Source organism: Aphelocoma coerulescens, chromosome 3, assembly GCF_041296385.1.
Source record: "Aphelocoma coerulescens isolate FSJ_1873_10779 chromosome 3, UR_Acoe_1.0, whole genome shotgun sequence".
Taxonomy (NCBI): domain Eukaryota; kingdom Metazoa; phylum Chordata; class Aves; order Passeriformes; family Corvidae; genus Aphelocoma; species Aphelocoma coerulescens.
In genome coordinates this window covers 120,335,938-120,361,968 of record NC_091016.1, presented here as the reverse complement: position 1 = coordinate 120,361,968, position 26,031 = coordinate 120,335,938, and the positions used below count along the sequence as shown (strand labels likewise).

Here is a 26,031-nt window from a genome sequence, read left to right as displayed (position 1 = left end):
GTTATAGACAGTACACTGAGAAGCTGCCAGCCTGTGATCATGCTCTGGTCATGTAACTCAGCTTGGAAAACAGGGAATTGGTTTTTCTCCTATAGAAAATTAGTGTGCTTCACAGTCCAATGCCAAAGTATTGAAAAAACTTGTTCTTCAGGGATATTTGCAGCTTTTTTCTTCTCTCCATTGACACTTCAGAACATGGAAGGTGTCCCTCCCCATGTCAGGGGGATTGGAACTAGATGATCTTTAAGGTCCCTTCTGACCCAAACAGTTGTATGATCCTATGATGATTTCTGCTGGAAGAAGAGAAGTTGTGATACTGGAGAGCCAATGTCATTGGTGGGAGAATGGGTCACTAGACAGGCTTTTTCAATCTTTCCTTTTTAATTTTAGTTTTATGTGGTGCATCTAATCTTGGACTAATTTTTAAGGACTCTTATTGTCCATTAAGCATCAATATCCACAGTCCATTTGACATAGTCAGTCAGAGACAACAAAGGTCAAGAAGCGTGCATATCTCCTGTGACTATAAATGTGACAGCAAAACCTAGACACAAAATAATATGCAACACTCAGTATTTCCTGCTTTGTCGAGGTTCACCTGGAAGTGCAAACAGGATGGAACTGTTTGCGCATTAGTTTAGGCCTCGCCCAGCTGATTTGTTTCAGCTGAACTGTGCCCAGGCTGCCTCAGCATACCCACGTTATGCCTGCTGTGAAGAAATACGCTGAGAGCTGCACTTCCCCTCACACCCACGCAGGCATAACAGAAATGTTTACAAAAGGAGGACTGCTCTTAGTAATCACTCCAAAGTGTTCGAGTGCAAATGCCAGCTCAGAGCGACCCTCTGACTTCTTCACTGTAGTTGAATGCTCTGTTAGCCCTTCCCTATGTCTGCGATATGGAAATGAGGGGGGCTTTCTCCTGGGCAGTTCATTTTATTTTTATATTAAGTATTTTTCCTTGTTTTGGAGGGATTCCTTTAGGGAGGAATCCACATGCACTCTGCCTCAGAGCTTTAAGATTTCTCATCTGTTCTGGGCTTTTTGTGATGGGGAAGATGTGCCGTGCCTGCAGAGCATGTGGTGTTTTGGGTCCCTGTGGACACATGGGAGCCCACCAGCCAGAGCCAGTAGGGAAGCTGGTCTGTGGTGTAGGAGGCCAAGAAAAACCTCTCACAAATCACCTCATAGCTTCTTCCCCAATAGTAGGTGTTAAATAGTCATCCCACCCCTTCTGGGCCAGAGCAAGGAGGAGGTGACCCTCCTAAGGGCCTCATTGTGTTAGCCTCAAAAGTATCCGAGTGGATCTGCCCTGGAAGCACTGTTGTGGCAGCTGGCACATCCCTATGGTGCCCCCAGCACCCTCCTTCCCCCAGGATGTTTGGTTGTGTGTGGGAGCAGAAGAGATGGTATGGTGGGTCTCAGTGGCCAAAGTCACTGCTTCAGCACCATTGCAAAGACCATCTCCTGGTGGGACCAGAGGGTGCCACAGGAACAGGATGTCTACCTTCAGGGCCTATTGGGGGCAGCTTTGGGCTCTTCCTCGTGGCATTTTTCACTGCAGATTGGGCAATGCTGCTGAGCAGTGATGTTTGCCCTGTGGGCTCACAAGTCACCTTTGACTTGGCAAGGTGATGGTGTTTCACTACTCTCTTCTCTCACATCCATGCAAACCCTGACCACTACCAGGCAGCGAGGGTTGGCTTTAGGGCGTTTGCTCTGGGATCTGGTAAAACTTGTATCTTCACTTTCCGGTTTCCTAACGGGTCAAAGATATCTCAAGACAGTCAGCCCCTGGGCAAAATTTCCCACCCTGCCTCAACCATGACCTCAGCCATGCCTTTGTGTGGAGGAATTGTAGTAACCCTCTGGCCTGACGTACTGTGACCTTCTCAGTCACTGAGCTCTGATGAATCATCTAACGTTCAATTTGGTTAAAGATTTTCCTCTTCATTATTTCCTATTGCCTGGGAAGACTGATGTATTTAAGGTAGCTGTTGCAAGAATATATGATATGTTTTGGGGTCAAGTGATGGTCCATCCAGCCCTTTTTCCTGCTTCTCACAGTGCAGTATGTGATACTGTTTTGAAATAGCACATGAGCCTTAGAAAAGCCACTTTTTGCTATTTGTCATTCTTGTGTCCACACAGACATTGACAGTTGTTGGATTAAGGGTGTTAAGTGTAAAACCAAGTCTAGCATGGGTGTTCAAAGTGATTAGAGTGCCAGAGGTGCTCAAGAACTTCTTGTGCCATGAGGATTGCACTAGCAGGAGTGGCATGAGCCTCCAGAAAGGCAGGTCTTTTTCTGAACTTTCCACCATCTTAGACCAAAATTATGTAAAACATCCTCTGCTATGATTTTTTTCCTAGTCTTTACCTGCTATGTTATTTCCTCCTAGCATTGGAGCTGACCTAAACCCAAAACTTTAAGGGACTCTGTTTTCGATTCAGAAGTAGAGATTGAAAAGCTCTTGGAGTTTGAAGGATCTTGGATTTGAGATTGTGCTCCTAACACACCATTAATTTTAAGATTGTTTTCCCAGCTAGCCTAGGCTTTCTGTTCCCAGTTGAAGATCATTTACCATTGACTGCATGGTGAATTATCGTAGTGGAATGAGGCAGAGAAATATGTCAATATCAGATGTAACAATGAGCAGTCAGTCAGATTTGAACCTGTGCCAATCTATACAACCCTGGCCTCGAAATTGTTAAAACAAAGAAGTTCATTACATTTAATGATCAAGTGTCCTTTGGATTTCTGAGAAGTTTATGTTAACCATTTATATTACTCAGCTCTAATATATATATGGCAAACTCCAGGAAAATCCTCTTGAAATTAAGTTGGAAGGTTGGTTTTTTTATATATATCTATATAGTTATTTTGCTTCAAGGAAGTATCTGCTTTCCAGACATCTCTTCAAACAAATCATGTCTGAAGAGAAACAATAAACAAGAAGTAGCTGAAGCTACAAGGTTTTGCTGTGTGGAAGAGCAGAGAAAGGAGTTAAAAAAAGAAAAAAAAGTTGAATTTCCTGAAAAAGAGCTTTTTCTTATGACATGTGGCTGTCACATTGCTGTCTTCAAAGCAGGGCTTTAGCACAATGTTCTGATAGAGCAGGTTCTCCAAACTGAATGGACTTGGTGTGCTTCCCTGAAAATACTGGGCAGGATTTGAAGGGATGTGCTACAATTTCTATGAGCTGGTTCAGAGATAGTTTTCTGTTTATTGTGCAGTGCCCAAAACAAACTTTGGGGTTGAAAGTGTATTGTTTTTATTGATGTAAAGAAATAAAAATCATAACTTATGAGGTATTCAGTGGCATCTTTATCATCAGATATTAACTGAGAGTAAATATTTTATAAATCCAAACATAAGTGAGCAAATCCAGGTCTCTTTCCACCAGTGCTTCAGCAAAAATTAAGCTGTGTTTATCCTTAAAATCATTTCCTCCTTAAAATCATTTTGATGTTGCAAATACATCAAAAGTTATCATTAGCTTCCAATAGTTATACCAAACCATTTGGTTTCATATTTTGTAATTGAGGGGACTGTAGGTAATTGGGCCAGCATCCAAATGTGACATTTTTTCATGGATGCTGATAAGAATAATGACATTTTTCTCCTTGGATAGTATTTTCAGCACTGAAAACAGTATTGTGTGATGTTTGAACTGGATAACAGCTTGACAGGCGTGCCAAGTGCTGACTGTAGAGTCTCCCCACCTCTGAAGGAAACAGCCTTAGGGTGTGCCAGGGGAGATTTAGATTGGATCTTATGAAAATTTTCTTCACTCAAAAGTTGTTCAGGCTTTGGAACAGGCTGCCCAGGGAACTTGTTATCAATGGAAGTGTTCAAAAACCATGTAGCTGTGGAGCTTAGGGACATGGTTTAGTGGTGGACCTGGCAGTGCTGAGTTAATGGTTGGACTCAATGGTCTTAGAGGTCTTTTCCAACCTTAATGATTCTATGATTCCATGAAGTCCACTTCCTAAGATCAGACCTGGGGCTCATCCTTGCTGTCTGCTTCTCTTTCTATTCTTTGAGGACTGTCAACTCTTGCTATAACATGTTGGAAGAGACACACCAGGAATTTGCAGCACAGCTTCTAGATCTTTTAAAACCCTCTCTCTGGTCTGTTCATTTCCCACAGAAATTATTCTGAGAAGGGAAAAGCACAGACAGAGACTTGAAAGGGTTGAGTCGTTGAGGAGCAAGTTGTGTTTCATTGCATTCTCATTCCTCATAGCACTGATATGTGTATGTTCAGTAATCCCACTTCTTTCAATTAGGTTGTTGATACCTTAAAATTTTTCTTTTAAAAAAATTTTCTCTTTTTCTTTTTTTTTTTTTTTTGTTTTTTTTCCCCCTAGACCCCAGGCAGGCACAGTCATCCCCGCCATGGTCCTATGACCAGTCTTACCCATCCTACTTGAGCCAGATGACTTCACCGTCCATTCACTCCACAACTCCCCTGTCCTCCACTCGAGGCACAGGACTTCCAGCCATTACCGATGTGCCCAGACGCCTCTCAGGTAAAGACTCTGTTTTGCCTAAAACAATTATGCAGAGAGGAACAGGACTGGCAACAGCTGCCTCCGTGGCCTCAGACAAACCTTGGCAAGGAGAGCAAACCTCAGCAGTGGTACCAGGGTTCCTGCACTGCAGGCAGGATTCAAAATCCCTTTTTTTTCAACATGGAAGGGCTGCTATGTTGCTCTGAGCATGTATCTCTCAAATGACTTTAAATCCATTTCAGATCAGATTATTTTTAAATTGTGAACCTGATTCTTTGAACAAATTCTCTAGTTTTTGGTTTGTTTGTTTGTTTTTTTTTCATTTCCCCTACAAAAGGATGTTTACTTGCATGTAAATATGTACTGGCACAGGTTGCCCAGAAAAGCTGTGGCTGCCCCATCCCTGGAAGTATTCAAGGCCAGGTTGGATGGGGCTTGGAGCAACTTGGTCTAGTGGAAGGTGTCCCTGCCCATGGCAGGGGTTTGGAACAACATGATCTTAAGGTCCCTTCCAACCCTAACTATTCTGTGATTCTGTGTTTTAATGTAAATGTCATACTCTCTATTTTTTGGTGCTTTACTTTTGTGGTGTGTGTGTTGTTAGGCATCCTGACAAATAGATGCCTTTATTTCTTCAGTAGTTAAGGCTGAGGTTCATTCTCCTGCATTTCGATCCAGTAGCTCAAGAAAGCCTGTTTCCTTAGTTAATATGTACTTAAGATGCCTATCAGAAACAAGCTGAGTCACTTTAAGGTAAAGATTGGACAAATTGTGTTTTGGAATGATGCAGGAGAGAGGAAATACATTTAGGAACATAGACAAGACAGCAGTGAGGAACTGAGACTTTTTTTTACCAAACAAATGCACATTTATATATTGCACAATTCACCTCTAATGGTCTCAGTGATAAAACCATCTGTGTAATCTGATTGCCCCAAAGTAAGAGAGAGCCTGTCATGGCACACAGTCACCTTGTACCTCTTGCCAAAAATGAGGAACCTTAGGGGAGGGAGGCTCAGTATTAAAACTCCAACCTTGCAAGTGTGGAAATATTAGCAGCGTTTGCCAAAAAAACATGTGTAATGTAAAGAGAGCCTTTATGATTCATTAATGAAAACCAAAGAATCAGTCTTATTACATCTATTTTTGCATGTTTGCAAGATATTATTATAATCTTGGATGCTGCTGCCATACACCTGTTTGACTCCCAGCCAGGTGAATTTCTTGCTGTCGTGTTTTCCCCTTCCACCAAGCTCACAGCACTGGAAATGTTGATCACTCCACTGAGCTGCATCCCTGTCAAGCTGAATTGCAGCCAGCAGGCATGGAGGATTTGATTAGCGTAGACTCCTTGATTCCTTTCATCTTGGAGGAGGGAAGCTTTATTTCTCAAACAGCTGCAAACCCCTCTGCAGCCCTCGTGCACTCTGCCTTCACAGAGATGCCAAAGATCTCCATGTGGGCTGAGGGCTGAGGGCTTTTGGAGCAGGTTCCTGTGGGCTCTCCATGCAATGCCCTGACTTGGGTCAAAAACCTGATCATCTTGATGCTGAGGAAATGCTTTGTTTGGCCCGAAACAGGTTCCCTTTGAGTCAGAGCCTCCTGATGGTCTGTGTTGTCAAATGGGTTATTTTTGCAATCGTGCCTGTGGCAATACCTGCAGGAGAGGCTCGGCTGGGACCTGGCAGCTGCACGCCGCATGCTTGCCCTGCAGCCCTTGCTTGTCTGTGTGTATTCAGACGTGAGTGCCTGGCATGTGGGCACAGGCAGAGTGACTAAAAGGCCTGGCTGTGTACATTGTGTGGCCGTGGACTGAACTTTCCTGCCGTGCTCTATGACCAGTTGCCTTCATGCTTCTTGTCCTTCATCTTTCCAGGGCTCGAGCGATGCCTCTGCAATGCCCTGACCTTTTCCCAGTGTGGGGATCTTGCTTCCAGTTAGGTTCAAGAGTGAAAAAGGGGGCTTTGATCTTCCACAAGTGCCAGAGGTCGTGTGCAGTGTTTGCTGACAGAAATAGAAATTCAGAATAGAAATGCTCTACTCAGAACTAGAAAGCGGCATTCCTGACTAAAGGACCCGCTCAGATGCTCAAGATGCAAGGAGGCACATTGCAGCCCCAGCTGCAAGCCTGACAGTGCCTCTCAAGGATTTCACTGGCAGTGCCACAGGGGGGGAGGGCAGCATCCAACCCCTCCCATGTCGAAAGAGAGAGAGAAATGCAAGTTTTAAGTTGCCCCATACAGCAAACAGTTTATCCCTCACACTCAAAGAAATGCAAATCTCCACTCAGTTACTTAATGCATATTTAGGAAGAGACCAGAACTTTGAAGAGGGTAGAAAATGACTGCTAAGAAACACTAAAATTCTTAGCAAACTTCAGGCATCTCTAAAGCATGAGGGAGAAATTAGAGTTTTATAAGGCCTTGAGTAAAAATGTCGCTTTCCGATACAGTGGCAGAAATCTGATTATTGAGGCTGTTAAAAGTATACAAGGTCATTTTAATGAATGCCATATTTACTGCCTGTTGCTTAACATCATGCAGGAGGAAAAATTAGTAAAACCTCCCCCTTAGGCCTTGGCTGTCACACCTACAGGCATAGAACTTCCTATCTGCCCTAATTTCACATCACCCAGTCTTTCCACAAGCCTCCATGGCTTTACCTGGACAACTGCTAAAGTTGTTCTCACCCAGATGTTGAAAATATTCCATCCAATAAAGCAAAAGTGGCTCCTGCTTTTATTGTCAGTGGCAGCTCTCAAGAGCTACTTTTAAGCATTTTCTTTCGACCAAAAGCACACTCATCCTATGGCCAAAGAGGTGATGTTCTTTCCCATCTTGGGATGGATACGTGAGCCAGCAGTGTGCCCAGGTGGCCAAGGAAGCCAATGGCACCTGGCCTGTATCAGCAGTAGTGTGGCAGCAGGACTAGGACAGTGACTGTCCGCTGTGCTGGGCCCTGCTGAGGCCACACCCCAAATCCTGTGCTCAGTTTTGGGCCCCTCAATGCAGGAAGGACATTGAGGGGCTGGAGTGTGTCCAGAGAAGGGAACGGAGCTGGGGAAGGGAGTGGAGCACAAGTCTGGTGAGGAGCAGCTGAGGGAGCTGGGGGGGCTCAGCCTGGAGAAAAGGAGGCTCATGGGGAACTTTCTTACTGTCTACAACTCCCTGACAGGAGGGGCACCCAGGTGGGGGTCAGGCTCTTCTCCCAAGTCACAAGTGACAGAATTACAGGAAATGGCCTCAAGTTGCACTAGAGGATGTTTGGATTGGATATTAGGAAAAAATTCTTCACTGAAATGGTGGTCAGGCATTGGAAGAGGCTGCCCAAGGCAGTGGTGGAGTCACCATCCCCTGGAAGTGTTCAAAAGGCACGTGGATGTGGCCCTTAGGGACACAGTTTAATGTTGAACATGGTGCTGCTGGGTTGGACCCGATGATTCTTGGTCATGAGGTTGCCTATGTTTCAACCCCAGATTAGGCTGAGCATCAGAAGAGGCTTGGGGCTGCAGGACAGGAGGTGGTCGGCCACTGCTGTAGCAGTGCATGCAGTTCCTCATCCCATGGGAGAGGAGAAAAGGGCAGCAGGCTGCAACCCCAAGGAGTTCCTCGGGCAACTGCTGCAATGCAGCTGAACTGGTTGTGTCAGTGTCTCGAATGATTCCTTTGCACAACTGGCAGGTTTGCATGCGTGCTGCAGGCACGTGCACATGTGTGTCCGTGGCTGCCAAACTGCAATATTCATCTTCTGTTCTCCAAATGGGGATCAGTGCTCTGTTTGCACTGCTCTACAACAAATCAGTGATATCTCCCAGGTATTTGGGCAGTGTTCAACAGCATGAGCTGAAAAGCAAAGCAAAAAAAAGATTATCTGGCATCACTCATGCAGCTTTTGAACCCATGATCTGTCTGGTCCAGAAGTTTCATATTCATATCAAGAACAAATAAAAAAACAAGTTTATGATGCCATGAAATTGCCTTACCTTAATATTCTAACTCAATCATAAAAAGAGCAGGATTCCCCATACTTTATTAAAATGTCTGTCTGCTCAGACTTCCCCAGAAGACAATGAAAGTTGGTGGCCCAGCACATTAATAGTCTTAATTAAATAATATTGTAGTGGGAGCCATGGGAATATAAGAAAAGGGTCATTTTAGAGAGACTTTGCCTGAGGGATGTAGTCTTGTTTCATGGTTCATAGTGAATGCACTCAGTCTTTGTGTCCTATGCATAACCAAAGTGCATGTGGGATGGGGAGCATGGGTGACTATTATGTAATTAATGTATATGATTCATATAAATATACACATCACAGCCATTTTACATAACACTTTGGGGCTGATCCAGCAAGTCCTCCCCACATGGAAGATTCAGAGCAGGGAGTACAGGTCGGATTGTTCTTGCAGTCACAAGAGGGCTGCTCCCAGGCAGGTGAAGGAGGGGTGGGTATAGATGTCCCCAGGGCAGACATCCATTCCTGAGACACTCACCTTCAACTCCCTTTTGAGTCAGTGGGGACAAACTGGCATTTTCAGGACTTGACCGGTCTGCAGGTGCTCTGTGCTGGTCCTTGGCAGTGCCTGGGAAGAGCCTGTTTGTCTCTGAAGCGAACCTAGTGAGTAGTTCAAGTACAGGCACGTATGATCTGATAGTCTGCCTTTGCTGAGGTGATTTAAGAGACAATTTAACTGTCCCATAAACATATGCATATCACAGCCTAATTACACTCTAGTCCTGGTTTAACCCTACCTCACCCTGACCTCGACCTTCTCCACTGTTGCAGGGTTTGAGCTTGATTTTAATTTTGTTGAGAATCCTGAGAAGGGGAAGATGGGAAGACTTTATCTTCCCCTACACTTTTCCTGGACCTACTCCCCCTTCTGCCTAAACACGAGTCTCTTTCTTTTTGCTTCACCTTTGAGAGAGACTTGCAGGGTCAAGATCTTCAGATGCTGGAGGACCTGTCCTGCAGGTGTACCACAAACATATTCAGTGCTTACTGTGGAAGATCCTGTCTGTGTCTGACAGATGCCATATGACAAATGAGAAAATTAAAACTGAATCTAAATAGCAGGACAAATCACCAAACCTGCCTTTTCCAGCCCTGGTCTGGAAATATTTCCTAAATATTTGTCAGTTGGGTATGTGCCACCATGCCCAGAGACTGCTGTCCCACTAGCTGGAGTCCCCAAAGCATGCAGGGTGGACTTTGCTGTCTTTATATTTACGGTGTCATTGAGTAGGGGCATGTTGAGGTAGATGAGGGAGATGCTGGGATCAGCCCCTAAACAAAAGTCTGCAGACCTCTGCCTCTGAACTAAAATGGCCAGAAAGTGGTGTCTTCACCAATAAATTACACAGTGGTAGGGCTGGATTGTTAAATACCAGTACTGTTAAACTGTCAGCAAGGCTGGTTTTGAGTGGGGTTGGCCAGCATGGTCACAAACAGGTCCCAACCATGGTTTGGAAATGAGCAGAGTCCTGAACCTGTTCCTGTGGGCAGCTCAGAGTCAGCGACCCCATTATGGAGGCAAGATTTAACATTACATCTGTGGTCAGACCATCCTGACTGGATTGAGAGCCAGAGAATATGTCCTGACCCTGTTTGCTAGTTCGTGTATGGCCAAACTTTCCCATTAATTCGTCTCACTCTGTAGATAAATCACCACAATAATTTGGGCCATCCTGGACCCTCATCACAAATTAAAATTTAAGAAATCTTTGTGTTCCCCCAGCTCACTGATGGCTGGCAAGTATAAATGTAAACCCAGCCATGCCCTAATCAGGGACAATACTGTTATTTTGCACAATTTAATTTTCAATCTTGTTAGCAGAAAAATCATATAATAAAAAACCACATGTAATGGAAGCAGCTCCAGCTGAACCTCTGGACTTTGTGTTTGTATGTCAATGAGAAAGAGGCTGACTGTGATGGGCTTTTTTTTTTCTTGGGGTCCTGTACTGGTTATCATTTTGGGTTTCTCACCCTATATCTGAATTACCTTGGATTTTGCTAGTGTCATGTACTCACATGATTTTTGTAACAAGGATTTTTCCTTTTGGGGGGAATTTGGTCTTTGAAACAACTTTTAGAAATAAAAGTTGTTTATCTTCTCCTAAGGAGCTCAGAAAACCTTACAGCAACTAAGTAGAAACTGTGGCCATGGAAGTAGCTATGCTTTCATCCCTTAATTCCTGCTAACTTGATTAAACATTGTGGGCAATAAGCACATTTCAGGACAGGACCTTTCATAAGAGAAGGCATTAGTGCTGTCTCCAAAATGCAATTCCTTTCTTCTTTATGTGCTCTGGGAAGCAGAGAAACAGTTAATGCTGTGGCTATTGCCAGCCCTGGTGTGAGCAGCCCCTGCAATGAATGAGCAGTTCACGCTTCAGCAATATTGTCTCAGGCTCTTGGCAAACCCAAGAAGCCAGCTTGGTTTCTGGTGCACTCGCTATGCTGGGATGTTTTTCTTGGTGACTATAACAATTTTCACTCTGTCTTCTTCTTCTTTTTTTTTTTTTTTAATTAAATGGAAGCTGAAAGACTCAAGGTTGTCTCTGTCTCCATTTCTCCTCGCTAATGTTCAATGCTTTCCCTGCGAGGTGAAACTGAGTCAAGGCGAAGTAAAGAACTTGGGGGAGCTCAGGTCTTCAGAAACAACCCGCTCATTTTGCTGCCTTCCCTAAACTTGTAACTTGCCTTCCTTTTTTTTTTTTCTTTATTTTTCAGTGGCTCTATTTATTTTGTTTACCGCAGATTTTCCATTTTTAGTCTCCTGCCCACTTGGTGCCACCTGGGAATCTCAGCACCTTGGCACTCTTCTGTGGGCTTTCAGTAGCAGCCTCTCCACTGGGTTGAATCTCTCATTGGAGTAATTGTCCAGAAGATGCATTGCATGATCCCTACCTCAAATTTTTCTAGCGTGGGTGGCCTCAAATTAGGCACCTATGCCCATATTTAGGTGGTAAAACAAGCGGGCTGATTTTCAGATGTTTGAATATTACAATGTGTGTCTTTAAGCCCTTTTCATTTACTTAAAACGGCTGTTGGGAGAGGAAATAAACAGGAAGAATGAAGGCAGAGGGAAGGAGTTTTATTCCTGAAATAAGGGATTTTAAAAAATACTGAAAAGAAACAAGTGGAATGTTTTGAAATGGAATAAATTTGTTGCTGATACAGGCAGGAAATAGCACACTCAAATATATGTGGATGTATAGATATATTTTTATCTGAGCTTTTTTTGCAATGTGTTTTATATTTAGGACACATATCAAGATTTGCATCTGTTTCCAGAACTTGCTGCTAACAGTTAGTAATGATGCCAAAACATACTTTAGTTCCAGCTTGAGACCAAATGATAGTCAGGGCTTTTTTTTATTACTAATTTAGGGTCTGATATTAATTAAGGAAATTTTCCATAAGTGCCAGGCTTTTTCTGAAGAACTCATTAAAATTATATTAACTTAAACCGGAATCACAGTCTGAGCATGTTTTGTAATGATTATTCTTACTGACTCTGCTGGGTTTTGTAAACAGAATGCTAATTGTTAGTGGGGCAACCGGGTCCTCAATTCCAGACTTCCAAAGGGCCAGATACTGAGCCACTACCTAGATGTATGTTCCCAATAAAGTCAATAAGCCTCTAACAGGAAGGCTGTGGGATAGAGCTCTTTGTTTCATCCTTCTGCAAAGGCGTTTGATGATTTCTCCATTCCCTTTGTGGAATTGCTGTTAATTTTCTACCTAGGATGGAGCCAGTGGTGGCAGCTGAGGCAGGATCACATGTGTGCTGATATGGAGAGGAAATGGATCTTCATGTGTGAAGCTCTCTGGTGCATGCAGGGTGGTCAGGTTCAGTTATTTACTTCCCTCCCCTAACAGGCCCACAAGGAAGCTGGGGAGGGACTTCTGACAAGAGTATGGAGTGACAGTGCAAGGGGGGAATGGCTTTAAACTGAAAGAGTTGATTTAGATCAGACATGAAGAAATCATCACTGTGAGGACAGTGAAATGCTGGCACAGGCTGCCCAGAGAGGTGGTGGATGACCCACCTCTGGAAATATTCAAGGCCAGGTTGAATGGAATTCTGAGCAACCTGATCTAGTTGAAGATGCCGCTGCCCATGGCAGGAGGGTTGGACTAAATGACCTTTAAAAGGCCCTTTCCAACCCAAACCATTCAGTGATTCTATGATGTTGCCCTTAAGTCTTTGTGGCCTTGCATCTTTGTTGCATTGAATTGGGTTTGATTAGTTGGCCAATATGAATTTATTAAATGGTTCCATAAAATGCAGGAGAATTTGGTCCTTCTCAGACCGCAACTGTGTTTGGCAGAAGGTAAGGTAAGGGAGTATCATATGCCCTTCAGGAGCTGAATGGTTTAAATTCTGCAAATTTTACCCTAAAAAATACAATTCAAGAGGAAAAGACTGCTGCTGGTAGAAGCTGGAGATGCCTTGGTTTTCAGTGAAATTTCCTCTCATTTCTGGCCATGCAGAATTTGACCACACTGAATTTGGTCAGCAAGGGAGTGTTAGAGCCCAGTAGAGCTTCAAAAACACCTTTTTGAAGTGGTTTAGTAATGGTTATTGGCCCATTTTACACATGACCAAATCTCCTCCCCTCTTGATGGATGTTTTAGCAGAAAAGAACCTGGTGTCCTGCCAGCTTGGCTGTCAGATTTCAAAAAGCTTTGATACTGGTGATACTGGGCTGATACTGGTGACCAAAAGGGGAGGCAAGAGCCATGCAAGTGGCTCAGTTTTTCTGTGGTTGTACAAAAGCAAACAACGTCGGCAGCAAAGGAGAGGAAGATGGATGAGATAAAATGAGGGAGCATACCTTCACCTGGCTCACCAAGGATGTTATTAAGGGAGAAGGAACTGTTTCATATGCGTAAAGGGAGTGTATCTGGGGACACTAATCTGGAAATCTCTTAATATTTGCTTTCACACTGACTCAAAAGAGAGTGAGGGAAGGAATCAAAAGCAGGAGATGCCTTCCTGAGCTTGGGACAGTTTCCCCATGTCCCCAGGAGTGGTGGGCAGGTGGTGGAGCAGCCCCTCAGGGAGAACCCAACCCTGTACCCACACAGTGCCTGATGGTGCTGCTGTGTCCAAGGAGTTTTTGTGGAGTGTGAGGATTTTTAGCAATGGTGAAGCTTCATCTGTGAGGCACAAGGAAGAATAACTTGACATAAGCACATCTCCACAGATGTATAAATTCATCGATTATTGTACACTGAAGCCCATGTGAACATCTGCTTTGAACCCAGGTGTAAGACTTCCCCAAATTAGCTCTCATTTAAACTTGAGAGCAACCTTTGAGTAAAGAAGCAAGCCCAAAAACTCAGTTGGTCTTCATTTAAAAATTTCCAGGGAAGCAGAACCCACTACAGCCTTTGGTTACAGATGCTAATTAATCTCACTTTGAAATGTGGGTCTTATTACCAGTCTGAATTTGTCTTAGTTTCCACTCATTTGAACTTGCTACAACTTTGCTATAACTTTGTCTGCCAGAACGTAGCCCCAATTTTGATTTCTGAGGTTCACGTGGGTTCCTGTGTTGGTGACAGGTACAGAGAGGTGGGTAGGACAGGAGGTGGCTGTGGTGGATCTCAAGAAGGTGGCAGAAGCCACAGGGAACTGGCTGATGTGGCACAGAACTGGTTTGACTTGCTAGGAGTCTGAAGGGGGACTGTGAAAAAATATTTTGGTCAATTCAGTTTGCTGTGGGTTCACTATAATCTATCAAATCGTGGAAGTTCCCTTTCCTAATCAGCCAAACTCCTACCGTATCCACTGAAAAGGTGTTATTTTTGGTTGAATTACTAATGGCACTCTACTTTTCCAACTCACCTGAAAAAATGCACTGGGAAAGCATTTTTCACTGACTTTGTGTGCTTCTGCAATTCCTTTAGGATTTTTTCTGCCTTTGTATTTGCCCAATTGCAAAGTCCTAACAAAATGAATTTAATTTCTCACACACCACCCTAGATGGAGATACAGGAATAAAAGAGTGGAATGCAGGTTCTCCCTTAGTTTTCTTGCACTGTTTAATCTTTCATTTTAAGAAACACAACTATAGTCACGGGGGTTTTCCCCCCCAGGTTTATTTTGCATTTGCACTGTCAAAAGTAAAGCTCAGAGCTGATGCTGTGGCCCCGTTGGGGAGCAGACACCCAGCCAGTGCAGCCTCTTTGCTCTCCACAATCCTTATTATTCCACAGGCAAATTTGCGAATAGAGAGTTGAAACTGTGTTAATCCCTTGGGATTACTTGATCAGGCAATGCTGTCATTGTGTGAAGAAGTTTAGTTCTGGCAAAAGAGGTATCATACATTTAATGCAGGGGATTTTGTGGTGGTTTAAAGGTGTATTTGGAGGAGGAGAGGAGTCCATGTGCTGCATACTCAGCCCTGTCTGGGCCATGTAATCTCCAAACTTCCCAGTCGTTGTTCCCAAAGGTCTCTCTAATAATCCGTTTGATCTTTCATCCTGTGGTAGCCATGAGTGTTTGCTGTAATGTTATTTTGTAACTTGGGATTGCTGGGATAGGCAGCTAGAGGAAGCCTCCTTGAACTTGTGTGAGAAAGAGGAGCAACCATGCTGAGAGAAGGGGAGCACCAGGAGAGAAAACAGCCTGTAGGATTTAAACCAAGGATCAATTCTGAAAGCAAAATTGAGGGGTAGGGCATCTCATGGAAATCTTTCCATCTCTTAACATCACAAATCTCTGGCAGTGAGCAGTGAAAGGTGGTATGCTCGGGTTAGGAGCAATACCCACAAAGCCTCTTTCATTTAGCTGAGATGAAAAGCCCCTACACAAGCTCTAGTGATGCCACATGTGTGGTTTCCACTTGTTATTTTTAATGCTTCACTGAGCTATCACTGTCTGATCCATAGGCATCATTGCTTTTTAATGCCCTTTCCTATTAAACAGGTACTGTTTAGAATTGGCAGAATATTATAAAGCCAGCAGCTAAAGGTATGCCCACCTTGGTTAAGTTTATATAATTAGGCTGTACAAGGGGCTTGCTTGGAAAACCAGTTTGAAGCACAGGTACAGGACCAAATCTATGAGGCACATCATTTTTATTGGATAGATGTCTGTAAAAACACAGCTTGCCATATTTAATTTTGCACTGAAATGATGTTTTGTGTTGTGTTGAAAGCTGAACTTAGGACTGAAAAATTTCTACAAACTGGAGATCAGTCCCCTTGTCAAGGCATCAGTTGAGGTTTTTGGCTTTAGCTGGAGCATCCAGGTTTGGCTCCTGCAGGCAGTGCAGTTCAGTGATCAAAGTAATAGTTATATTCGGGAATAGCTAATGGACCTCTGCCGGAATCACCGCAGGCTGCTGACAGTGTTTTTATTGTGACGGTGTCTGAAGGTCACATCCCCCTTGTGCTAAGGACTGTACAGTGAAAGAGGAGAAGGAAAAAAGAGAAATCAGCCTGTCCCCTAAGAATTTGCACTCTTAGATACAGTAGAGCTGGTTACAAGATGTACAATGGAGTACAGGAGGGAATTATAACATGAAGGGAACCATAAGGTGGTAGAAGTGGCTGCAGTCTTACTAGACCCAGGTGGCAGTGAGTGTGGGTCAGAAGGGAGTGCAAGAATGAAATTATAAGAAGGGTACTGAGGCAGATCTGTGGCTCTTCACCTCCTTCCAGGCTTCAGGACAAGCAGGAAAGAAAGGACAAAGCTGCTTGTCACAGCTCGTAATAAGAAGAAAACGGCGTCGGTCAGGTTAGGCCAAGGGACCATCCAGGACCCATCACCGTCTCAGCTTGGCCAAAAGTGGTCACTCAGTTCCCCTGAAGTGCAAAACCAGAATATATATGTATTGCTGCGGGTTTCTATCTGGATCACTGTATTTAATAGCTGTTGACACAGCTCTGTTAATCTGCTTAAACTTAGGTAGTTGGGAATTACCCCAGAGGAGTTGCTGGATCAATTATATTTCCTATAGATCTGTAGTGTCATAGTCTTATAGGACTGACAGGGACCTTGTGAGATCATATGATCTGTGCCCCTGTGTAGAGAAATAGGATCAAACATCTGCAGATCATTCCTGTTGAGTGGAGCCAGCTAGTTGTGTGTTGTTGCCACTGAAAACAAAAATAAAACTATGTCCCAAAGAAGGCATCCCAGCCAAAAAAATTAATTAAAGTTGAAATAGCTAATTTGAGTGCAGTTAAAAGATTAGAACTGGATAGGGTTTGTCAGTCTTGAAAGAGGGAAAGTATAGAGACCTCTGTGAAAAAAATCATAAACATTTAGATACCCTCAAGGATGAAAGTTGCAAGGCATGGGATCCAGTCTAGGGACGAACCACCGAAAAATAGACCTGCAAAGGTGACTGGCTGGCCAAATAGGAAGCGAAGCAAGCACCTCAAAAACACCAGGAGGGGTGCTGACCCTAAATCTCCACAACATAAGACCAAGATGAAATGGCTCATTGGAAGAGCCATCTCACAGAAGCTGCTCAGAGGAAGTCCTCGGGAACTGTGATGTGGACGCTGGCATGGCCGGAGGAGCCACAGAGGAATCCTGGCAATGGGAAAAAGGCACCTCTCTTCCCCCTTTCTTCCCTCTTCCTCTCTCAAATATCTCCCTCTTAAAGGGATTTTTTGTTCTTGTTTTCATTTTGATTCCTGCTAAAAGCCAACCCATGTTGTTTTCTTTTTTATGGGTGAAGAGTAGCATAGGGAGGATCTAAGCAGCAGCAGAGTTGAATTGGGAGCCACTATATTCGATTCCAAAATTAGATAGGAAGCTGGGTTTAAGGGTAGTCCAAACCCAACCAGTTCCTCATTTGGCCTGGCCCACGTAGGTGGGCCAGACTGGTTTGGAGCTGCTTTTTGGACAGGCTGCTTGCCCATGGAGGAAGCCATTCCAGCCGCAGTGGGGCTGGAGCCGGCACCTGGTGCTCAGCCAGGCCAGCTCCTGTTCTCACCAGCCTGCGCTGCAGATGCGCTGGAGGTTTGGTTTAAAGCAATTCTGCTGCTGCTTTCTCAAGCAGATGAAGACAACTGAAGGTGATAATTCAGGCTGACTTTATATGCATCTTTTTTATCTCAGAAATTGGGATCACGTCTGAAAGTTTATTTCAAGTCTTTGTCTGACTTCCACTTTTTCTGTGTCTTCACCCATTGAATAGCTTATAAAAAATGTCTGTTGGGTTGTACCTTTAATCTCTGTAACTTTACAACATTTTCCAACAAAGAATTTCACAGTATTTTCTAAACTGTACTACTAACTTTTGTCACTTGGCTAACACAAAGTATTGACATATCCATTGTATAGTAAGCCAATTTACACAGGAAAAATCAAATTATTTGCCCAGATTCACAAAATAAATCAATAGCAAAAGCCAGAAAGCATTGTATCACATTTTCCCTTGCAACAGCTTTAATGGTTAAGTGGGCTTTCTATTTCTATTTACTACTGATGATCTGAACTTAAACTCCAAGATACTATATCTGGGATAAATCTCTGTTGATGGTCTAAAGAGATGCTGGTGGTATAGCCTAAGAGGCTGTACATCAAACAGCCTCGAGCATGTTTATGATGTGAGCTGTTACAGACTCAAGTCTGTTTCTTTTTCTCATCACCACCTTCCTGGGAGGATAAAACCCATATTCAGACTTTACACTATGGAGAAGAAGCATTTATTTAGAGGTGTTCAGAGTTGGGTTGGTGTAAGCTTTAGCTCAGCTGATGAATGGGGATGCTGTGTAGACCATCTTATAATGGATTGAAACTTGGCTTACAGTAGTTTGCCTTAACTTAGTAGAGAGCTCAGGTTAGGTCTAAAAGTAAAATATACAGAGGGATTTACACAGCTTTTATTAAATTAGATTGAAAATTGTAAGTTGCTAAAGTGAATATAAGAAGGGACACAGTGCCTCTAGCCCTGCTTTACAGCTATGTTTAGCTGTGTTCTGCTGAATTTTGTGGCAGCTTGATATATAAACAGGCACTGAGTGCCTAAATCCATGCACTGAAAACCTCTGTAGGTCTTTACACCCCTCAGTATTTTTGACTCAGCTATGAGAGCAGCAGCTCCAGTGAAAATAGCCCAGCAGTTCTGTGCAAGGTTTTCCTCCATCTTCCTGAAGCTCACAGTGATGGTGGCAAGTCCTGCTCTGTGGCTTGAGAGCCACAGCTTCACTCCTGCCAGGCCAAGGGTTGTGACATCCCCGAGCTGTTCTCACTCTGCCCCATGACATGGGAGCAGAATTTGGCTTGGTGTTCACCCATGGCTCTCCCCACAGGGCTCCTTCTCACCCTGAGCCTCCTCAAATTTCCTTGGACAGTGGGTCTTGAGTCACACTGACATGTTCAACCATTTTATCACAGGGCCCAATGTCACTATTGTTTGTGTTACTTGGGGGAAACATGTTCTCACTGTAAGGGAAAAAACTCTGGCCATCGCTGGGTGAGTTATTTTCCACTGTTTTCACTCCAACAGCATTGTTGCGCCTGCTGCTAAAATCCTTAACCTAAGATGGAAATGCCTCCCTGGTATCTCCCCTCTTCTTTCTCCAGTAGTCAGAAGTTCCGTGGGCCAGGTGCCCTCATCCCGTCGGAGCGGCTGCTCCTGCACAGCCCCGGCTCCGAACACAAGCAGCGCTTTCCGCTGCCTCCGCAGGACGAGGTGCGGCTGTTTACCCTCTGGGGGCACGGGACGTCGTGCCGGGGAGGATTAAAAGTCAACATCATGGCCCTGCTTGTGGACAGGGACCAAGGCTGAAAATGTTCTTTGAAGGGAGACATTATTTTGGAGGAGAAAAGTATGGTTTTAATTGTTTAGATGAAGGGGGTTCGTGTTTTATGGATGTCTGGGGGCGGGGGAGGTGCTCTTCTTTCTCTGTGTACGATATTGTTCAGGGAAAAAAAAATGGATTATCTACATTTGTGAATTTAAGTTTTTTTGGCCAGAAGTGCAACGATTTGTAGGGTTTGATTTTTCTCTGGGAAAAAAAGAAAACAGAGTGTTTTGAGAACAAGGCCGAGTAACCAAAATATGTTTGTTTTTGTTTAAATCGCTCAGTAGAGAAATAGTCTCTTGTCTATTGTTAAGAGCGAGGTTTAAATCAAAGGCAAGTTCTACATATTCTAAAATATACAGACAACCCTTTGAAAGCAAAGCCAAGCCAAACTTTAAAAGAGACCTTCTCCTTGATGCAGAAGTTTTCAGTTAGTTACTGTGCCGGGGCTTGAGTGGAAAGAGCCAGCCTGAGAAAGAAATGGCAAATCCCCATTTCGGCAGCGGAAGCCAGGAGGAGCATCGTATTAATAGCACACGAGAACAGCCATTCTAGTCCAGGGCTTTTCCAGCAGCAGTGAGGAAAAGCCTTTGCAGTTCGTGGGTATTTTTTTGTGTTCAGATTTGGCTGTGGAAGGTTGAAGCAAGCGGCAGAGTGAGGGAGTGGAGGGCCTGATCCTCTCATGTTGGGTGGTCCCTCCTACCACAAATAACCCTATTGGAAACAGAGGGACTATTTGTGGAGTCATTTGTTTGTCAGGAAAAGTAGGGTTTGTAGGATACAGCCCCAATTAGCAGCCAAATTCCTGGTTATTTTCCTGTGATAAAAAGGCAGGTAGCTGTCACAGAGATGCACATAGCATCTCTCCAGTTCCCATTTGAACTCCTGCCACTTGATCTGTACTTCTTCCCACTTCCTCAGCCATGCAAAGATTATTCCAGCACCACAGTAGCTCAGATGAGCTGGGTTCTTCCCTTCTGCCTGGCACTGAGGTGGCCTCCAGTCTTTTTCTGTGCTGATCAGGATTGTTCCTGATCTTTGGTACCCATCAGTGAGGGCACCTGGGAGTTGCTCCTGAGCTCTAGCTCCAAGCACAGCAGGCAGGTGATATCCACTGCCTGGCAAACCAAATACACCATCCCACCATAGACCCTGCTTTTCGTATGGCCTGGGTACAGCCAACCCCATCCCCTCCTGAATCCAGCATTTTCCGGGAGATTTACTAAATGGACAGTTTAGCACCAAGTTGCAGTTTTTGGAAGAGCAGGAAGGAAAGGAAAGGAAGGAAAATTTGTAAGGGAAGGAAAAAATTGCTCGCACAGGTTACCAGACAGTGGGCACCTGCCCAACCCACACAGGCTGGCACAGGCAGGGCCACGGCTCTGCCGATCCCATGTGAGCTTGGCAGATGCCAGAAGAGCTTTCTGGGAGCTGCAGGAATGCTGATAGCAGTGTCCTTACTTGGGGGAGGAGGAGTGCTCTTGTTAGTTGTATTATTTTGTGACCCTCTGTTTTGGTAGCCATAAGTCATTAGTTGGTTTTAATTTTCTTTTTTTTTCTTTTTTTTTTTCTCCCTTGAAACTGAAATAAGGACTGAAAGGGTAGAATTTTCCTTCTTTTTCCCCTCTCTTTTTTTTTTCCCCTTTTTTTTCTTTTTTTTTCTTTTTTTTTTTTTTTTTTTGGCTAATCTGAGGCACACTGCCACATCTGAAGCCACTTGCCTTATTATGGATTTCATGGAAACTGATTCCCTGAAAGTGTTTCCATATGTGTGTTCCCAATATATCCTATCCTTTTCTAAATGGGAGTACAAACTCGCACACGAGCTGGAAATGGCTTCAGGATGTGACAGAGAAGTCATATGACTGGAGTGGCACTGTGTGTGGCCCTCTCTGAAAGACACGGTGTCCTGTGTGCTGGCTCCCATCCTACAGTAGATCCAGTTTCAAAGAATATCTTCCTTCCCGGCTTCTTAAAAACTCTCAATCAAGAACCAGCAAGGAATCCTCTGTCCTCGGGAGAGATGTCCATTAGCTGAATGAGATGCGAAAGGAGAATTTGGATGGGGAGGGAAAAGGAAGGGTTTAAAGGGTGAAATAACAGAGCAATGCCAAGGGCTTCCCCCCTTCCCTGTCCCTGCAAAACATAGTTCCTTTGTGTCTGCTTGAGGATCAGATGGTATTTCTGAGTTAGTAGCATGCAGTGGAAAAGTACAATTCATGACAACATTGGAAACAAATATTTATACTGGACAGTTAAGGCACATTTTTCTGAAAAGAAGAAAAAAAAGCAAAAGAAGGAATAAAGTAGCCTGTGAGCCATGATGTATATTATCTTCCCATTCACTGGATTTATTCAGGATTCCTGTCCCGCTGCTCACCATCACCGTGCCTGCTCCGCAGCCCTGCGGTTTCACCCCCTTGCTGTATACAAAAGTCTGAGGTTGCTCTCCAAGAAAAGCCTCAAGTGTTCCTGCTGATGCCTTTCGGCTGGTGAAAAGCAGTGACAGCTAAAATTCAAGCAGGAAAAGTTGGGGAAAAGTGAAGGGAGAGCACTGCGCTCCTGTGTGCGTGTTTGTGCCATGTGGTGTTGCAGAGCTCCTGGACTTATTTCCAGGAAACTTTATTTACTTTTTGGTTCCCATGTAGCTTGTAGATGGCCTGAGACTTTAAACAAGCAGGGGGCTTTTGATACACTGCCAGTTCCTTTCCACCCGTATCACCCGTGACAGCTCCAGACTGGAGTCACTGAGATGAGATAGCAAAGGCTGAGAAGTTCAGAGGCTCCCCATCACACCAGGTCAACAGGCATCCACGGGTGGCAGGTCATAACCACCAGCCCAGGACCTGTTTCTGTAATGTGACCATTTGTCCCCCTCCTGTGGTTTTCATTAGGAAAGATTATGAATCCTGTATAAGTGAGGCAACGTCTATAAATGAGACTGCGATGGCTGAAGCTTCCACAGCTTCATTTCTGTTCCCAACAGTCCATCTAGGAAGGGTTGGTTGCTACATTTTTCTACCTGTTGATATTCCCTAAATTTTAGATGAGCTGTCTCTGGAGGTGCAGTGAGCAGCCACTTGTGTTTCAGCCTGTAATGTCACCCAGCAAGACCTCAGCGTCTTAGAAGGAAAGCAGCTTAATGCAGCAGAAAAGTCCGATTGAGGGAGCAGGACAGGTGATGACAGACCCCGGGCTGAAGAAATGCAAAGAGACCCCAATTTTGCTGTTAAGCAATATAATATCTCTGCTTGAGAAATGCTCTCCTTTATTTGCACGACTGTTACTTTAATGGTCACTGCTAACTATGTTATTTATAGGGTGTTTCTCCCAGCAAAGGGCTTAGGTTCAGTGCCATAAATTCAGTGAAAACATCTATCTGCAAATTAATCTGTGGTATTTTAGGTGCCAAAGACCTGTTACCTAAATACCAGGAGGCACCGGTGTGCAGTTTAACGTTTACCGTGTGAACTGGGGTACTGAGGGACTGTGAGAAGGGATGCACTGGAATTATGGTCTTGCCTGTTGTGTGTAAGGCTCTGAAAGGGTTAAAGTGTTCCTTCCTCCCTCTGACTTTTGTGAGACTGCTGTGCTTAATAATGTTGCAGTTTAAATGGTCCCAGCTAGGCCTTGAAGTTAACACCTTGTTGAGGTGAAGAAAAGAGGAGGGGGCACCAGTTCACGCCTTTTCTGCAGCTATTGTTTGCCAGGACACCTTCTTGGGGTGAGCTGGGGGGGGGGGAGGGGGGAATTGAGAAAAGAAAATAATGTCAAATGCTTTTTTACTTTTTTCTTTTCTCCTGAACTAAAGGGAGGGAAAAGACCATTTCAAAACATACCATTATCTATGATAAATTGTTCCAAACATCCAGATGACACATGCTCATCCGGAAAGTAAACCATAGAGGGAGAAACCCAGTGCATTATTTCTGTGGTGCTGCGTGGCCCTCGCCCTCCCAGCACGTAGACACTCACTCCTAGATGTGTGGGAGGAATGTCCCTGAGGTCCGGCACGAAGCTGAGCACCAGCACCAGCGCAGGTTGTGGGATCAGGACTTAATATCTACAGTGAGGATTAGATACAGGAGGAGGTGTTTTGGGATCCCTAGGAATTGCTGTCCCAGGCTCCATTCTACAGTGACATACAGAGGGAAGGTGGAACAGCAGCTTTGGACAGCCAAAGGCTTGCCTGGAAGAAAGCAGAAAGATCATGCTGTGTGCGATTCAATAAACACTTATTAGCAGACACAGGGAACAAGAATTTAACAAAATGAAGAGCAAAGTAACGCTGTCCCCCTGATACAGAAGGATGCTGGGGGAAAACCCAAAGAGATCCAGCTAGAAAATAATCACCCCTCCATTAAAACACACTGCAAAGAGTCCTTAAGACTGGCGAAACCAGGAGCTCAGAAATTAGAAAATCTCAGTACTAACATTGCCTGTGCAACTTTAAATCAGCCTCATTCTGCTTATGCGTAATATATTAAAAATTTTAATTACAGGATCACATGATACTTTTCCCACGGGATTCCTGTCTCATTCAGTGCACAGGATGGACAGTGCTAACTTAATGAGCAGCTCCTCAATATTTTGTTTGCTTCTTGTTCTTTGCATTTCCTCAGGCCTTGCTTATTGCAGAGCATTAAGTGCTGCTCTGAAGAAAGAATCCTTAATTTCTTGCTTGGCTTTGCTCTAATATTTCTGCCATAGCATTTGTGTACAGTTCACTGCAGTGCAATATCCCAAGAAAAAAAGGATCCACTTTAGAAAGAGAAATGAGACTGGCCCTAAGGTCTCGTGTCATTCAGTGCACCGTCTCTGTGTCACCTACAGAACAATTTCTGTTCTGTCTGTAGCCTTATGTTCAGACCTGTGATCCCATTGGCTTCAGCTGCAGCTGGGAGTATTTAGCACACGTGCAAATCAGAAGCCAACATCTTTGCTGCACACAGAAAATGAGGGAAGTGAAAATGGGATTTGGAGACATTTCAACTGAGTCATGTAGGAGCCATGTGGCAGAAATACATATAAAATCCATATAAAATAATTGGGTCTCTCACCTTTCTCACTTCACCCCTTCTGATTTCTTGGAGCAGTGGATCTGGGGGATGTATAGACAATGGTCTTCTCTATTCCTCAGCTCGGATACATCTCCTGAGGTGGCCAGCTTAGGCAGGTTAATAAGAAAGGAATAGCATCTTGTGTAGCTGAATGCTTTGTCATAGTGCATTTGGAGAAGTAACTTGGATGCTGGTGTTTCCAAAGTTTCTCACTCTTCACATGGTAACCTTAATAATATCCCCTTGTTTGCCTCTGGTTGTGTTTATAGTTTCTCAGATTTCTAAAAAAATCAAACCCCAAATAACCCCATGTTCCCAAATTTTACTTTGCGATATTATATGAACACCCACATGGTCTTCTTTCGCTCAGGCTCTGCCATCCCAAAAAATGGATCCTTTTTTAGGCTGGCTTGGGGACAGGTGGCAATGTCCCTGTGTTTCAGCAATGCTTGCACAAAAAATGCTAGGATTTGTGACTCCTGGATTTCATTCTAGTCTCTAGACAAGTGTCTTTGTAGGGCCACAGACTCTTCTGCCCATTTTTAGTCAGAGTGCTTATGATTTGTTCATATTTGGCTGGATTTTCATGGCAACATCTCTCACACAAAAGCCACTCCTATTCCAAAGTTCAAGTCCTCACTTCAAAGCATGGAGCTGGTACAGCTTTTCAAAGGAAGGCTCCTCAGAGTTTAAGATTGGTAAAACAATATATTTTTCCCAGCAGAAGAATTTCAGCTGAAATTTTAAGAACAAATAAATGCATAAATCAAAATTTAGCCTGAGACAGACGCCCAGCATGGACAATTTGAGCCAGAACGTTTAAAGTTTGGCAAAGCTGTAAGAGACTGAAATCATCTCATCATGTGAAGTGTGTGGCATGTTTCATCCAAGGCGATATTATCAGCTGTAAGTAATCCAGGCTGCACTTATAATTCAGAGACATAGATGTTGGGGAAGGAAAAAACAATTTTAATAGGTCAATTAGTACAATGTCCCAGCCTGAATTGAACTGTTGAACAAAACCCCACCAAATCTAGTTTCGACTACAGCAAATGTCTTAACACTGAAGTTCCCCAAAACACAAGGGAATCATTTAGCTACTGGTAAATAAATTTAAGTTGCTGAATTTCCTTGAGACAGACTGTTCAGTGAATACAGCATCACTCTGGTTTCATGCATCAAACAATTCTGCATTGTCTTGATGGGCTAGAAATTTCCCTATGAAACGTATGCAATAAGCCAAGGGGACTTTTTTTGTTAGTTACTTTATAGCATTAAATAACAAAACAAATTCCAATATTTTTAAGCTATAAAAAATATCCTGTAACTCTTTAAAGTAGATGTCAGCTGGCTGTACCTACAAGGAGTTAATCTGTCCACAGTACATTATGATCTTTAATAATTGGGAACAATTGGCCAAAGTGCTGTAAACCTGACAGAAATTTGTTGCCTGATTTTCTGCAAACCACAAGCACAGCTTATTGATTGAGACCTGAGCATTAATTGGCACTAGCTGGCATCTGTAAACTGCAAAAGAGAAATGATCATGGCACACAAGCAGCTGTAAATGGTAGAGCTGCAAAGCTGCAACAGGTAAAATTGGGTTTTAAGCACAAATGCAAAATTATTTGAGCTGGCTGCTGGCAAAGGCCCAGATCTAGGGTTTTTAAT

At 43.8% G+C, this 26,031-nt stretch overlaps 1 protein-coding gene across 1 annotated transcript in view; it reads left to right on the top strand.

Moving 5' to 3' along the window:
• Window positions 1-26,031, top strand: part of RUNX2 (RUNX family transcription factor 2) — a 90,432-nt gene that overhangs the window by 59,191 nt on the left and 5,210 nt on the right. Inside the window, exon 5 of the mRNA XM_069011765.1 lies at window positions 4,375-4,536. Coding sequence (XP_068867866.1) covers window positions 4,375-4,536 — 162 coding nt within the window. The remainder of the gene's footprint in view (window positions 1-4,374; window positions 4,537-26,031) is intronic.